This window comes from Mytilus galloprovincialis, chromosome 5 (genome assembly GCF_965363235.1).
Source record: "Mytilus galloprovincialis chromosome 5, xbMytGall1.hap1.1, whole genome shotgun sequence".
NCBI lineage: Eukaryota > Metazoa > Mollusca > Bivalvia > Mytilida > Mytilidae > Mytilus > Mytilus galloprovincialis.
In genome coordinates this window covers 16203132-16219875 of record NC_134842.1, presented here as the reverse complement: position 1 = coordinate 16219875, position 16744 = coordinate 16203132, and the positions used below count along the sequence as shown (strand labels likewise).

Genomic DNA, 16744 nt, shown 5'->3' with positions numbered 1-16744 from the left:
ATCTATATCATATATACAACTCGTCTAAACATCAACCAAACAATGTTAGATCTGTAAATTTCTTTCGCAAATATTTTGTTCTCCCCTCGCCGGGATTCAAACCCATGCTACTGAGATATCGTGACACCAAACCCTCTGCACTGTAACCGACGCACTAGACCACAGGACCACCTGGGCTTCATAAAAATGAAGCATTCGGTGGCCGGGTGTTACCTTTGCTTGTCAGTTTCAGAAGAAAAAAACCAACATATGGTTAGTTATAGTGTATATTCAGGAAAAATTTGTAATTGGTATTTTGAACATATTGAACCTATCTCAATGTGACAGCACTGCCATCTTTCTTTTAACAACCAGTGTTATTATTCATGACTTGAAAAATAACAAAGAGGAGTCAATCTTAGTTGTGACTTTTATTGAATATGTTCTAATTTACATGCACCTTTATATTTATCTATATTGTGCTTTTACTCACCACAGCTATGACAATCTATTCCACAAAAGTCTATTTTACAAACTACATCAATTGAAAGTGTAAATCTGTAAATGAAGAAAAATAGGCAGGTAAATACAAGTTATTTTCAATGTCCTTATTTCGCTCTCTGATAACGCATCACAGAATAGCAAAATGCACTACGAAAAACTTACAATCTAAAAAGAACAACAAATTCTGAATATGTATAAGGTGTTGAAGGGACCAATCGATTTACGTGTGCAGACGCATATCTATACCGCATCTAGATCATACGTATAAAACGGAACACCCTAAATAATAAAAATCTTTACAGTCTAGCGACCCATCAAAAACATAGAAATAAGCAAGGTTAGCTAATGCTGTTGGTTGAAAACTGCGATCTTTCTTAGCTCAACGGTATGTGGCTATTTTCTTTTATGGAAAGTACAACCAAAAGTAACAGCAACACCTCGGAATTTCACTTTATACATATATACTGTTCCTTACATAATAATTTGGTTAAACATTTTATTGTCTTTGAACTAGCTGTCAATACTTACGAGTACTCTCATATCTATACTTAGTTCTTTGTTGTTATCGGAATGTATAAGTATTCTGCTCGCTCACTTTGTGTTGTTGTTAGATGTATTTCTGATTTATATCGATCTGATGAGTTAAGCCTTTTTCAATTTTGTTTTACAGTTTGTTCTTATTTTGTATTGTTACACCACAGTCCCAGGTTAGAGGTAAATTTGGAAAACCTTCAAAGTACTGTTAAATTATTCTTATCCGTGATTGTTAAAATTCGTGGTTGAATCAAAATCATCATTAACTTAAAACCAGGTTAACTCTACTTTTTTCTACATAAAAAATGCCTGTTCCAAATCAGGAATATAACAGCTGTTATCGATTCCTTTGATGTGTTTGAGCTTTTCATTTTTTATTCCGTTATACATTTTACTTTTTATTGGTATCATCGCATACATTTTAAGACTTATATTACATATTTATTAATGTAAGCTTAATCTTACTGGTAGAGGTCATCTGCGCTGCTTGTTTTTACTATGAAGCCATTTGTTGTTAAAGTTCTACTGTTTTCGCATGTTGTTGCCAGCGGAAAAGAATTAGTTTTTGGTTCTTCTGTGATTCCTACTATTATATTTGTAACACTTGATATCTGTAATATACATGAAATAACTGTTAAGGAGGCTCGAGGGTATAAAATTAAAAAAAAAAAAACATTTTTTTTATCATTTAACATTTTATCTAATACGTTATTAGTTGTTACTTTATCATATGGTACAAAAATCATAAAAAAATCAATTCGTTTTGGCCCACGGTTACTTTTTAAAATTTATATATAATTGAAAAAGCTCCAAAAATTATCTCCCTTTGGTGCGAAAATGCCTCTTTCAACGGGCTCTCATCGTTTCTTAGGACCATACTCGCAAATGGTGTCAAGGAAGATCCGAATATTCAGTCCCTGAAAATTTCGAACAAGGAGCATTTGTGTATGTAGTCTAATGCTCTAATTACTACACCACGACATATATGCTGCTATCGAAGATAAAAACAAATTTCATTTCTTTACGTAGTCATTGCTTATTGGAATTAAAAGTTTATTTTCTATTTATATAATAAGAATAGAGGCGAAACCTACCAAAGGGACATTAAAAGACGAAATTAACTGACAACGTGATGGTTAAAACTTAAAACTTGCAACTTAAAAGACAAACAAACAACAATACACAAACGCAACATAAAATCCCACCACAGCAGGTGTTGATCTCATGAAGTGATCCACACTACACGAAAAGGCGGATTTACAACAATTTGGACAGTCATGTAAATGTTTGACAAATGTAACTACTTTTCTGCAAGATATATTTGCGGACCTGCTAATGTATAAGTAAATGTATTATTCCTTTGACATTATTTAGGAGGTCATCAAAGATATGCTAAAGATAATTATTTTATTTCCATAGCTTTAGTCATTCTTCAAAGATATGTAAAGATAGGCCATAGATTTGCATGCACTTTCCAAGATAGGAGATATATGCAAAGTTTAAAATTTGCATAACTGTTTTACAGAGGTGTGGGCAGTTTTGAGAGACCGCGGTTTATAAAACATTTACGACCAATGAAACTGCTGACAAATGTTTGTGTAAAATTTTCAAACGTTTGTCGATATTTTTTCATATATGTAAAGCAATGTATTTTATTCACTAATACTTTCCAGTATTATAGTTATTTTGATAAATATTGATATTTGCAACATATCTTTACAGACGTATGCAAAGTTTAAACAATGTTTAAGAGACCGCGGTTTTTAAAAAATTTACAACCAATGTAAATGCTGTCAAATGGTTGTGTAATATTTGCAAACGTTTGTCGATATCGTTCATATATGTAAAGAAATGTATTTTATCGACTCCAAAAAAATTAGAAAGGGTCTTATAGCCAGAAGTGAAAGCAGATCTTGATCCACACGTGGCAACCGTTGTAGTGTTCATGCAATGTCAAACCCAGTGATAAGTCGAATTCCTAGGCGTTTATCTATTTTAAACGTAATTTAACAATAAGTAAATCATACCGTTTTAATGTGCCAAAGGTGCATTTCGACAATTAATGTCTCCTTCTAAATGTTCCTGGCCAAAATATTTAAAATACTACACCTAATACAACGTTAAGAAGTTGATAGTGCCTAAAAGAACCCAAAATAAAGCCAAACATGGAATCAGAATTTAATCAAGGAACATTAATTCAAAATGATTTCGAAATTTTATAACAGTAAATAAAAAAAATGTCGTCTGTCCCGAATCATGAACAAATACGGCGTTGATTTTCTCCTGCAAACCAGTTTATGTTTACGTTCAGAGATAAAAACAAAATTATTCTTCAAGTATGTAACGTTTTTACTTTTTGGCCTTGGGCAAGCACAAAAAAATAATTTAGAAACAGGCTTTTCAACGCATAATTCATGCGTTATACATCTCTATCTAAGGAGTTGAATTGAAGGTCACATGGATACGGTTTCAATGAGGTCGAATTATTCACTTGCAAGGATGAAATAAAATTGACCAAAATATTGTTTCGAACCAGGGTTAACCCTTCAAATCAAGATTTTGGTTATCATAAAGTTAAACGTTTTTGTTAATAATTTTGTTTTCTTTCATTTGCCTTAATTGTTATTGAACAACATACCTTGTCCAATGTTACAAGTTTTAAGTTGCTCCCAGATAATGCGTTCAAGTTAGCTCTTTCCGGGTGGTCAAAAGTCTCAACAAAACAGTCAACAGCCATTTTCCTACCACATAGTTTGCTTCAAAGAAATAACATTGAATATGCATATGTGTTTATTAAGTGGAAGTAAATGTCTTGCGATATTTAATGTCGTATTGAAAACGAAGATATTCTCCCTCTATGTGTTTGTAAATAATCAATATAACAAAAACACATATTAGACCACAAGAACAGTTTCAATAGATTACTATATTGTTCGTTTTTTGTCGAACCTGCGACTCCTGACGCAGAAAGCTCAACATAGGGATAGTGATTCGGCGGCGGCTGCGGCTACGGCTGCGTTAGCCAACTTCTTAAAAGCCTTATATTTTAGAAGGTGGAAGACCTGGATGCTTAAGGAAATGATGTCAGAAATAGATCTGGTTGATGTTTATAGGGAATTATACCCAGAGAAAAAGAGGTTTTCCTGGAGAGGACCTAACAAGAAGCAGGCAAGACTGGACTACTTCCTTGTCTCATCTGATTTTCAACCAATGATAACCTCGTGTGATATTGGTGTTGCATATAGGTCTGATCACTCACCCGTATCTCTGTCCATTCAATTTAATACAAATGAAAAAGGCAAAGGGACGTGGAAATTTAACAATGCTTTATTATACGACAAAGAATTTATTGCTAATACTAAAACTTGTATTGCTGATTGTATTGATCAATATAAAATAGTTGGTTCTGAAAATAAGGAAGAAATAGAATTTTCCATTTCAGACCAACTGTTTTGGGAAACATTAAAACTGATGATAAGAGGAAAAACAATATCTTATTCATCTTTTAAAAAGAAACAACGCAGTAGGGAAGAAGCAGAACTAGAAAGTCAATTGAACAATTTGAACAATAATGAAAACATCAATGATAAAAGGGAAGAAATTACCCGTATTGAACTTCAGTTAAGATCGTTGAGAGAATCTAGAATAAAAGGGGCAATAATGAGAGCAAAAGCAAAATGGCAAATTGAAGGAGAGAGAAGTACAAAATATTTCTGTAATCTAGAGAAAAGAAATTATATTGAAAAAGTAATACAAAAATCAACTTTAGATAATGGGGAAACTATCACTGATCAAGCAAAAATTCGTGCAGAACAAAAGTTATATTATGAGAATCTATATTCATCCAAGAAAACACTTATAAATAATACACACAGAGCTAATTTCTTTTCTCTGGAAAACCCATTTATCAAAATTCTCTCTGATGAACAAAATATTAATTTAGAAGGGGAACTAAAAAGCTCAGAAATTCATAATGCATTAAAAAATATGAAAAATGGATAATCTCCTGGTCTGGATGGGTTTACAACTGAGTTTTATAAAAAATTTTGGCACGACATTAATCCCTTCCTACTGCGTTCTTTCAAAGAAGCATTTCAAGAAGGTAAATTATCAATTTCACAAACACAAGGTGTTATCACCTGTCTACCCAAAGATGGTAAACCAAAACATTTTCTAAAAAATTGGCGACCTATTTCACTACTTAATGTAGATTATAAAATAGTATCAACATGTATTGCAAATAGAATTTAAAAAGTCCTTGATCACCTAATTAGTGAAACTCAAACTGGTTTTATGAAAGGCAGATATATTTGTGAGTGTACACGGCTTATATATAACCTCTTGAAAAAAGTAGATGACGAAGATATTCCTGGCTTGCTTGTCTTGTTGGACTTTGAAAAAGCTTTCGACTCTCTTGAGTGGAACTTTATATGCGAAACCTTGAAATTTCTAGGTTTTGGTGACACAATAGTGAAATGGTTCACAACCCTTTACTACAATTCAAAAAGCTGCATTCAAAATAATGGCTATCTATCTGATTTTTTTGTAATAGAGAGGGGGGGGGGTTCGACAAGGGGATCCATTGTCTCCCTATCTTTTTATTTTATGTTTGGAACTGCTTAGTGCATCAATAAAATATGACAACAACATTAATGGTATAAAGATCAAATTAAATTAATTCTGAATTTTTACTCAACCAGTATGCTGATGATTCGACTTTGATCCTGGATGATAGTGTAGAATCTCTCAATAGTGCTCTAGATAAGATAGACTTGTTTTACTCATGCTCTGGTTTGAAGGCTAATTTTGAAAAAAAACCCAAGTTATATGGATTGGGGCAAAAAGGGGCTGTGGTGAGGAGCTAAACACAAATAAAAAAATAATATGGAACCATTCAGGAAAATTCAAACTCCTAGGCATTCAATATTGTTTGTCAAAAGTTGATATATGTGTTGATAATTATTTAGAGAAAATTCAAAAAGTAAAAAAATCTTTTAAGTGATTGGTCATTCAGAAATATTACTATATATGTGAAAATTGTAGTTGTGAAAACTCTTGCCCTACCAATTCTAATTCAATGTTTTACTGTTTTACCAGATCCATCCCCAGATATATTAAAGCAGATACAAGCTATGCTATACATATTTGTGTGGGATGGTAAAGGGTACAAAATTAAAAGAAATATACTTATCTCAAAATTACGAGGATGGTGGTGTAAAAATGCCACATATTGAATCATTTATAAAATCACTTAAGTTATCCTGGGTTAAAAAAGTTTTAGACCCCAAAAACTATTCATCATGGAAGGTTCTATTGGCAGATCACCTTGAAATGAATGGTGGAGAAAATATTTGGCATTTATCAAAATCAGCACTCAATAAAATTAAAAAAGAATTTAACCCTTTTTGGCAAAATGTAATCTCATCATGGGCCTCACTGTGTGAACCTCTGACCACAGCCCCAAGTGACATCTTGTCTCAACCATTGTTTTAAATGAAAATATTATGATTGATGGAAAAACAGCTTTTTATAAAAGTTGGATACAGAATAATGTATTTTTCATAAATGATCTCATTAAGGAAAATGGAGAATTTTACAATTATGATGAATTTATTAGAAATTATAATATAAAAACAACTTTCCTAGAGTTCTATGGACTAATCTTGGCACTTCCAAAGGAATGGAAGAATGTTATTCATTCTCAATTATTTCTCAAACTAAATACTGTCGGTCAAAAAATTGTTACCGCCATAAAAACAGTTGATAAAGTATCAAAACATTTGTATAAAATTTTTCTTGATAAAATAAAGGAAACCCCATCACGCATACAAGAAAAATGGAAAATAAAATTGGGAATAGATATTGTGGCCGAAGAATGGAATTATTTTTTTAGCCTTCCTTTACTTATAACCGAAGATCCCACATTAAGGGCATTTCAATACAGATTACTCCATCGAATTCTAGGAACAAATATTTTACTTATGAAGTGTAAATATAGTGAAACAGAACTGTGCACTTTTTGTACAGAAACTAAAGAAACATACATACATCTCTTTTTTGAATGTAGATATATTCGAACATTCTGGCTTAATTTTTTTCAAAAGTTAGAAGATGTATGTAATGTAAGCTTTCTCCCAACCTTATCAAGTATAATCTTGGGTGTTAAATATCATCTATTTAAAGATATTCTTAATACATGTATTCTGATATTGAAGAGATATGTTTATTTATGTAGAGTTAGATTTACAGTCCCATCTGTTGCTGAAGCAATTTAATGGCTTAACTATTATTATAGGGTTGACATGGTCTCTATGAGTTTGTGCTCTACCAATAAAGCAATAAGAATAAAAGAAAAATGGTCAAACATTGATAATATTATTAAGAAATAGAGCTCAATGCAGATGTATTCTGTATTCTGTTATTGACTTTGTATTTTATAATTTGTAACAAGTATGGTTAACTATATGTTTAGGAGTTATAGCAGAATAATCTATTTGTGCATCTTTATTTGTAGATGAGATTTGAAAATGATATGAAAATAAAATAAAATATATATTACAAAAAAAAATCTTTCTCATTTCAGATTTTAGAAATTAAAAAAGAAAATTTCTTCAAGTATTATTTTTAGGGGATTAATATTCAACAGTCTGAGAATAGTGTATTGCTAAAAAACAAAACCAAAATTTCAAGTTTCTAAGACCACATTCATCCTATGTATGCTTTGTCAACTTTTTAATCACAATCCAAATTCAGAGTTGTATCAAGCTTAAATGTAGTGTCCATACTTGCCTCAACTGTTCATGGTTCGACCTCTGTGGTCGTATAAAGCGTCGCCCTTTAGAGTCTGGTTCGTACACTATAAGCAATAGGTCAACTATATTTGTTGTATGGAAGAATGGTTCATCTGACCTTGACCTGATTTTCATGGTTTATTGGTCAATGTTTAGTTTTCATGGTTAATGTTAAGTTTATGTGACAGTTTTAATAAATCTTTTCAGCGTGATAACTCTTGTGTAAAATAATTGTGTAAATGTCTGACAGGTATAGTTACTTATTAACTTAAAGCTAAATATAAATAACCATATACTAGTGTATTTCTATTGAAAACCTTTTTGTAGGTCTTGTTTATCGCTTCACAATACTTACTTTTTATAACATATTTGAAGGTATTTATTTCGACATTCATTTCTACCATTTATAGTGCAGGTTGAATTCAATACTGTCACATTGACACGTAGTTCGTCCGACTGTGAGCACACAATTGAAACCTGAATAAAGATATAAAAATGTATATGTTAATTATCTACGTACGAATTATTGTTTCAAAATCTCCAAATTGGGTCATTGAGGTGTATTTGTTTTATTCTTTATTGATGATACAATAATTCCACCAGTATAAAGATTCACTAATTCCTTCTTCCTTCTTCATGTTGATTCAATAACTCAAGATCATAGAGTTCTAAATTTTTAGATGGTAATGGATTTCAAAATGTTAAGTCAGTATATATACTGGTGAGATTATAAATATTATATATAGAATAGTACAAGATACAACAACAACACCACCAACAACAACAACAACAAAAATATTTTATTTTAAGAAGGTTACACAGTTAGCAAATAATCAGTATTCAATATTCTTTTAAACGGGTTGATTTGTTATTTTGCATTTGAAGTAATTAACATTTGAAATATTTCTTAACGATTTTGGCAAAGTATTCCACAAGACTAATCCATGCTTGAAAAAAGTAAAATCACAAAAATACTGAACTCAGAGGAAAATCAATTCGGAAAGTCCATAATCACATGGCAAAATCAAATAACAAAACGCATCAAAAACGAATGGACAAGAACTGTCATATTCCTGACTTGGTACAGGCATTTTCAAATGTAGAAAATGGTGGATTGAACCTGGTTTTATAGCTAGCTAAACCTCTCACTTGTATGACAGTCGCATCAAATTCCATTATATAGTCACCGATGCGTGAACAAAACAAACAGACATAATAGGTAAAAATGTCAAAAATAGGGGTACAGCAGTCAACATTGTGTTATCATCTTAATCACTATAAAAACAACAAATGTAACGAAGAAGCACAAAAAGGCATACATCAAATTAACATCCTCATTTTGTTCATATTATACGATTATATTTGTCTATGTAAAATGCACCCATCAAGGAAGGAGGGTATGGGTACTGGTGTAAAATTGCGCGTTTGAAATTCGCACAGGTAGACATGAAATAATTTTGTCGTTCAAAGTATGACGGGATGCATAAATACAGTCACGCAAAATAGATATAACAAACACTGACTAAGCAGTTAAAGTAATAATAATAATTAAAATAATAGTGTGGTTCAAAGTATGACGTGATACATAAGTACAGAGTCACGTAAAATGTATATCACTAAAAATGTTGGTTAACAGTAAAAGTAATATTAATGAATAAAATAATTTTGTCATTCAAAGTATCACAAGATACATAGGTACAGAGTCACATCATAAAATAATTTTGTCATTCAAAGTATGACTAGATACATAGGTACAGAGTCACATCATAAAATAATTTTGTCGTTCAAAGTATGATGGGATACATAAGCACAGAGTTACGTCAAAAGGATATCTCTAAAAACAGACAACAGTAAAAGTCATATTAATAAAGACAAATAAAAGAATAATATAACACGTAATTAAGATGATAAACAACGTCAGTACGCAAAATCTATACTTCAAGACCATCGTGTATTATTTGTGAAGTTGATACGGAATATTTATCAACAAGTTCTGGGTACCTTCCGATGAACTTTTTTAGAAAAAGGACGAGACGTTCTTTGACATACCCCTGGTTCATCAACTTTCTGCTCAGACACTGGTGACGTTTTACAAAGTCTGAGTAGGAGCTGCAAGCTCTTGAATACCGAATAAGTTGGGAAATGTATATTCCATATGCAGGTGAAGTTGGTATGTTGCTACTAAGGTGGGGGAAATTGATAATTTCAAAATCAAAATCGTCTCGTTTGTCATAGATTCTGGTACTAAGATGACTGTGTATGTCAAATTCGAGGTATAAGTCTAAAAATGAGGCGGATGAAGCCGTGTCTGTTGTCTCTTTAATTTCTAGTTCTGGTGGATATATTAATGGAACCCAATCAGAAAAGTTTGGATTGTTAATGGAAAGAACATCATCAATATATCTGAAAGTGAAATTAAATAACCTGGCTTCTTTGATCTTCTTGTTTTTGACAAGTGTCTGAAGGAACTCCGATTCATATGAAAACAAGAAGAGGTCAGCAAGGAGAGGCGCGCAGTTCGTTCCCATAGGAATGCCGACAGTTTGTTGAAAAAGTCTACCTCCAAACTCAACAAATATGTTGTCGATAAGAAACTCCAGCATACTGACCACTTGTTCTTTTGTGTAGCAGGTTTTACCTTTTTGTTTGTCACTATTAACGAAATATGCCTTATGAAATCCCAAAGTAATAAATTTATAGCGTATGCTACCATTTTTATGTTGAAAGGCATTGTGGATTATTTCTTTTAGGCGATTTTTCAATTTCACATGGGGAATGGTGGTATACAGGGTTGAAAAATCAAAAGTTTTGATAGAACTAATTTCAGAAATAGACCGAGATTTAAAATTGTCTAGAAGTTCTTTAGAATTTTTAAGAATCCACATATGGTTAATACCACTACGCGAGTAAACAGTTTCACAGTATTTCTGAAGACCCTCTTTCACTGCGGATAAAATTTTAGTCAATCTAATGGACAATTCTTTAGTGGAACATGAAGATGAGCCAGCAATATACCGTTGTTTGTACGGAATTTTATGAAGCTTTGGTATCCAATACAAACAAGGTAAGTCCTCCGATTTGGTGTTCAATGTAATGTTTATGGAAGCCATGAAGGACTTATGATTTGCTAAAATCTCATCCTTGTCAAATGATATGTCTTTGTATGTGGGATTACCTGAGTGCTCCTTTATACCCAATTCTTTTACAAGACATTCGTAGTAATACGATTTACATACAAAGACAATATTATTTGAAGCTTTGTCCGCAGGAACAACAACATACGTATCATGAAGAGATGATAGACATTTCATGGCCTCTTTGTCTCTGAAAATGGACTTTGGTCGATCGTTAACACAGTTTTTCAACTTGTGAATGCGACGTTTTATCAGAGACCTGATAGTTTTAACCCATTCTGACAAAGTGTCCAGTTCAACTTCTTCTCGTTTAGCCCATGCTCTGGCGTAGTCCTCAATGGAATCCATAATTATTTTGAAGTTATGGTTCCAATTGATGTGTTGGGGTTCTCTAAACTTAGGACCATGAGAAATCACCTTTCGGAGATTTTCATGTTGAATTATGTTTAGATCTCCAGTTATAACATGACCAGAGGAGCTGTAATTATAAGGCGAGTGGGAACAGTCACATGTCGGAGGGCTTTTTAAGTATTGTTCTAAGTCAAGGTCCTGCAATGCTTGTTTATAGTTAAATATTTTAGGTGCAATGGTTTTGGTGTAACTGTAGGATACAATAGGAACAGATTGATTTTGAAAATAAATAGGAATTTTAGATGTTACCTCCTTGTGATGTAGAACGTTGCCGAGATTGATTGCATCAATTCCTCTATTGGCAAAATCAACAGGAAGGAATTTCCTCTTTTCCTCATGTAAAGGTTCCGATCTTACTGGTTTGAAAAGTCGGAAAAGAGCTACATCACAAATAATACTGACTAGTCTGTATATTGCAGAAAATGTATTGGTGCCTCCTTTGTCAAGTGCATAATCTCTCAAACGTTTTAGAAAATTAACTGGCAGTGAAAAGAGAATAGTTCTTATGTAATGTAACCCTAGTGGATGATGAAGATGTGAAAGAAGGTCATCAAAGCTCCCAGAGAGTGATCTAGATTTGGAAGACTTTTTAACATCAGGCCGATGGTAATGTTTTTGCCCATGACTACGTTGTTGTCGTAAGGTAGTATTAAATAAACTCATTACATTAATATCACTGCAGGCAGGACTTGACAAATTTCCTACTCCTTTAATATTGTCATTGCAACCATATGGCATTGCAGTCCCTAACTCCCTTATCCAGAAATTTTCTCTATCTTTGCGGAAAGGAGTACTTAGTACAGGGCTATTTGTGTGGTGATAAATTTTCTCAATGATGCGTACTTTCATAGATAAAGAAGGATCATGGTCCGGTTGATTAAAATGGTTATAAAGAACTCTAAATTGAGGATCTTTATTATCAGACCGGTGTTGATTCATTCTTTTACGCAAAGTTTGACGAGTTTCACCAACATAAAGTAGTCCACACAAAGTACATTCGATTCCGTACACGACATTGTCCGTGGAACAGTCCAGAGGCTCGAAAGATTTAGTATAATAAGTTTTAGATGTTAAATTACTAGTGAAATCAGGAGTCGTGATTAACATATCACATGTCTTACATGTGCTCCTTTTTCCTTTTTTATGTTTACAAGAAGAAATAATAGGTGTTGATTCACTTGTAGCAGGTGTCTTTAAACAGTCAAAAATATTGACACAACATGGCTTTAATTTATGAAAGGTATCTGAATTTTTGAAATAGTAATTACCTTCTGGCTGAACATATGTCAAATCAGGGGTATCCCGGAGGATATTTCGTGGAACACACAAATCAAATGCTACAGTGTTCCGTGCAGCAAAAGAGGACCTTGGTAACCCGGGCGACGTCCCAGCCGGTTTGTTCTTCGTATTATTTGTATTCATCATGCATAAAGCTACCAAGTTAATGATGCCCTCGGGGAATAATCCACCAGCAGTAAAGTTTCTTCTGTGAAGAAACTTGACATCGACTTGGTTGTAGTAAAAAGTAAAATCACAAAAATACTGAACTCAGAGGAAAATCAATTCGGAAAGTCCATAATCACATGGCAAAATCAAATAACAAAACGCATCAAAAACGAATGGACAAGAACTGTCATATTCCTGACTTGGTACAGGCATTTTCAAATGTAGAAAATGGTGGATTGAACCTGGTTTTATAGCTAGCTAAACCTCTCACTTGTATGACAGTCGCATCAAATTCCATTATATAGTCACCGATGCGTGAACAAAACAAACAGACATAATAGGTAAAAATGTCAAAAATAGGGGTACAGCAGTCAACATTGTGTTATCATCTTAATCACTATAAAAACAACAAATGTAACGAAGAAGCACAAAAAGGCATACATCAAATTAACATCCTCATTTTGTTCATATTATACGATTATATTTGTCTATGTAAAATGCACCCATCAAGGAAGGAGGGTATGGGTACTGGTGTAAAATTGCGCGTTTGAAATTCGCACAGGTAGACATGAAATAATTTTGTCGTTCAAAGTATGACGGGATGCATAAATACAGTCACGCAAAATAGATATAACAAACACTGACTAAGCAGTTAAAGTAATAATAATAATTAAAATAATAGTGTGGTTCAAAGTATGACGTGATACATAAGTACAGAGTCACGTAAAATGTATATCACTAAAAATGTTGGTTAACAGTAAAAGTAATATTAATGAATAAAATAATTTTGTCATTCAAAGTATCACAAGATACATAGGTACAGAGTCACATCATAAAATAATTTTGTCATTCAAAGTATGACTAGATACATAGGTACAGAGTCACATCATAAAATAATTTTGTCGTTCAAAGTATGATGGGATACATAAGCACAGAGTTACGTCAAAAGGATATCTCTAAAAACAGACAACAGTAAAAGTCATATTAATAAAGACAAATAAAAGAATAATATAACACGTAATTAAGATGATAAACAACGTCAGTACGCAAAATCTATACTTCAAGACCATCGTGTATTATTTGTGAAGTTGATACGGAATATTTATCAACAAGTTCTGGGTACCTTCCGATGAACTTTTTTAGAAAAAGGACGAGACGTTCTTTGACATACCCCTGGTTCATCAACTTTCTGCTCAGACACTGGTGACGTTTTACAAAGTCTGAGTAGGAGCTGCAAGCTCTTGAATACCGAATAAGTTGGGAAATGTATATTCCATATGCAGGTGAAGTTGGTATGTTGCTACTAAGGTGGGGGAAATTGATAATTTCAAAATCAAAATCGTCTCGTTTGTCATAGATTCTGGTACTAAGATGACTGTGTATGTCAAATTCGAGGTATAAGTCTAAAAATGAGGCGGATGAAGCCGTGTCTGTTGTCTCTTTAATTTCTAGTTCTGGTGGATATATTAATGGAACCCAATCAGAAAAGTTTGGATTGTTAATGGAAAGAACATCATCAATATATCTGAAAGTGAAATTAAATAACCTGGCTTCTTTGATCTTCTTGTTTTTGACAAGTGTCTGAAGGAACTCCGATTCATATGAAAACAAGAAGAGGTCAGCAAGGAGAGGCGCGCAGTTCGTTCCCATAGGAATGCCGACAGTTTGTTGAAAAAGTCTACCTCCAAACTCAACAAATATGTTGTCGATAAGAAACTCCAGCATACTGACCACTTGTTCTTTTGTGTAGCAGGTTTTACCTTTTTGTTTGTCACTATTAACGAAATATGCCTTATGAAATCCCAAAGTAATAAATTTATAGCGTATGCTACCATTTTTATGTTGAAAGGCATTGTGGATTATTTCTTTTAGGCGATTTTTCAATTTCACATGGGGAATGGTGGTATACAGGGTTGAAAAATCAAAAGTTTTGATAGAACTAATTTCAGAAATAGACCGAGATTTAAAATTGTCTAGAAGTTCTTTAGAATTTTTAAGAATCCACATATGGTTAATACCACTACGCGAGTAAACAGTTTCACAGTATTTCTGAAGACCCTCTTTCACTGCGGATAAAATTTTAGTCAATCTAATGGACAATTCTTTAGTGGAACATGAAGATGAGCCAGCAATATACCGTTGTTTGTACGGAATTTTATGAAGCTTTGGTATCCAATACAAACAAGGTAAGTCCTCCGATTTGGTGTTCAATGTAATGTTTATGGAAGCCATGAAGGACTTATGATTTGCTAAAATCTCATCCTTGTCAAATGATATGTCTTTGTATGTGGGATTACCTGAGTGCTCCTTTATACCCAATTCTTTTACAAGACATTCGTAGTAATACGATTTACATACAAAGACAATATTATTTGAAGCTTTGTCCGCAGGAACAACAACATACGTATCATGAAGAGATGATAGACATTTCATGGCCTCTTTGTCTCTGAAAATGGACTTTGGTCGATCGTTAACACAGTTTTTCAACTTGTGAATGCGACGTTTTATCAGAGACCTGATAGTTTTAACCCATTCTGACAAAGTGTCCAGTTCAACTTCTTCTCGTTTAGCCCATGCTCTGGCGTAGTCCTCAATGGAATCCATAATTATTTTGAAGTTATGGTTCCAATTGATGTGTTGGGGTTCTCTAAACTTAGGACCATGAGAAATCACCTTTCGGAGATTTTCATGTTGAATTATGTTTAGATCTCCAGTTATAACATGACCAGAGGGGCTGTAATTATAAGGCGAGTGGGAACAGTCACATGTCGGAGGGCTTTTTAAGTATTGTTCTAAGTCAAGGTCCTGCAATGCTTGTTTATAGTTAAATATTTTAGGTGCAATGGTTTTGGTGTAACTGTAGGATACAATAGGAACAGATTGATTTTGAAAATAAATAGGAATTTTAGATGTTACCTCCTTGTGATGTAGAACGTTGCCGAGATTGATTGCATCAATTCCTCTATTGGCAAAATCAACAGGAAGGAATTTCCTCTTTTCCTCATGTAAAGGTTCCGATCTTACTGGTTTGAAAAGTCGGAAAAGAGCTACATCACAAATAATACTGACTAGTCTGTATATTGCAGAAAATGTATTGGTGCCTCCTTTGTCAAGTGCATAATCTCTCAAACGTTTTAGAAAATTAACTGGCAGTGAAAAGAGAATAGTTCTTATGTAATGTAACCCTAGTGGATGATGAAGATGTGAAAGAAGGTCATCAAAGCTCCCAGAGAGTGATCTAGATTTGGAAGACTTTTTAACATCAGGCCGATGGTAATGTTTTTGCCCATGACTACGTTGTTGTCGTAAGGTAGTATTAAATAAACTCATTACATTAATATCACTGCAGGCAGGACTTGACAAATTTCCTACTCCTTTAATATTGTCATTGCAACCATATGGCATTGCAGTCCCTAACTCCCTTATCCAGAAATTTTCTCTATCTTTGCGGAAAGGAGTACTTAGTACAGGGCTATTTGTGTGGTGATAAATTTTCTCAATGATGCGTACTTTCATAGATAAAGAAGGATCATGGTCCGGTTGATTAAAATGGTTATAAAGAACTCTAAATTGAGGATCTTTATTATCAGACCGGTGTTGATTCATTCTTTTACGCAAAGTTTGACGAGTTTCACCAACATAAAGTAGTCCACACAAAGTACATTCGATTCCGTACACGACATTGTCCGTGGAACAGTCCAGAGGCTCGAAAGATTTAGTATAATAAGTTTTAGATGTTAAATTACTAGTGAAATCAGGAGTCGTGATTAACATATCACATGTCTTACATGTGCTCCTTTTTCCTTTTTTATGTTTACAAGAAGAAATAATAGGTGTTGATTCACTTGTAGCAGGTGTCTTTAAACAGTCAAAAATATTGACACAACATGGCTTTAATTTATGAAAGGTATCTGAATTTTTGAAATAGTAATTACCTTCTGGCTG

General features: G+C 33.2%; 1 protein-coding gene across 2 annotated transcripts in view; it reads right to left on the bottom strand.

Annotated features, from left to right (window-relative positions):
• Window positions 1–16744, bottom strand: part of LOC143075260 (uncharacterized) — a 35304-nt gene that overhangs the window by 16623 nt on the left and 1937 nt on the right. For both annotated transcript variants that reach the window (XM_076250624.1, XM_076250625.1), the window contains exons 2-5: window positions 8164–8285; window positions 3656–3773; window positions 1483–1628; window positions 473–537 (exon numbers count right to left, since the gene is read on the bottom strand). In XM_076250624.1, the coding sequence (XP_076106739.1) occupies window positions 473–537; window positions 1483–1628; window positions 3656–3773; window positions 8164–8285 (451 nt within the window). The remainder of the gene's footprint in view (window positions 1–472; window positions 538–1482; window positions 1629–3655; window positions 3774–8163; window positions 8286–16744) is intronic.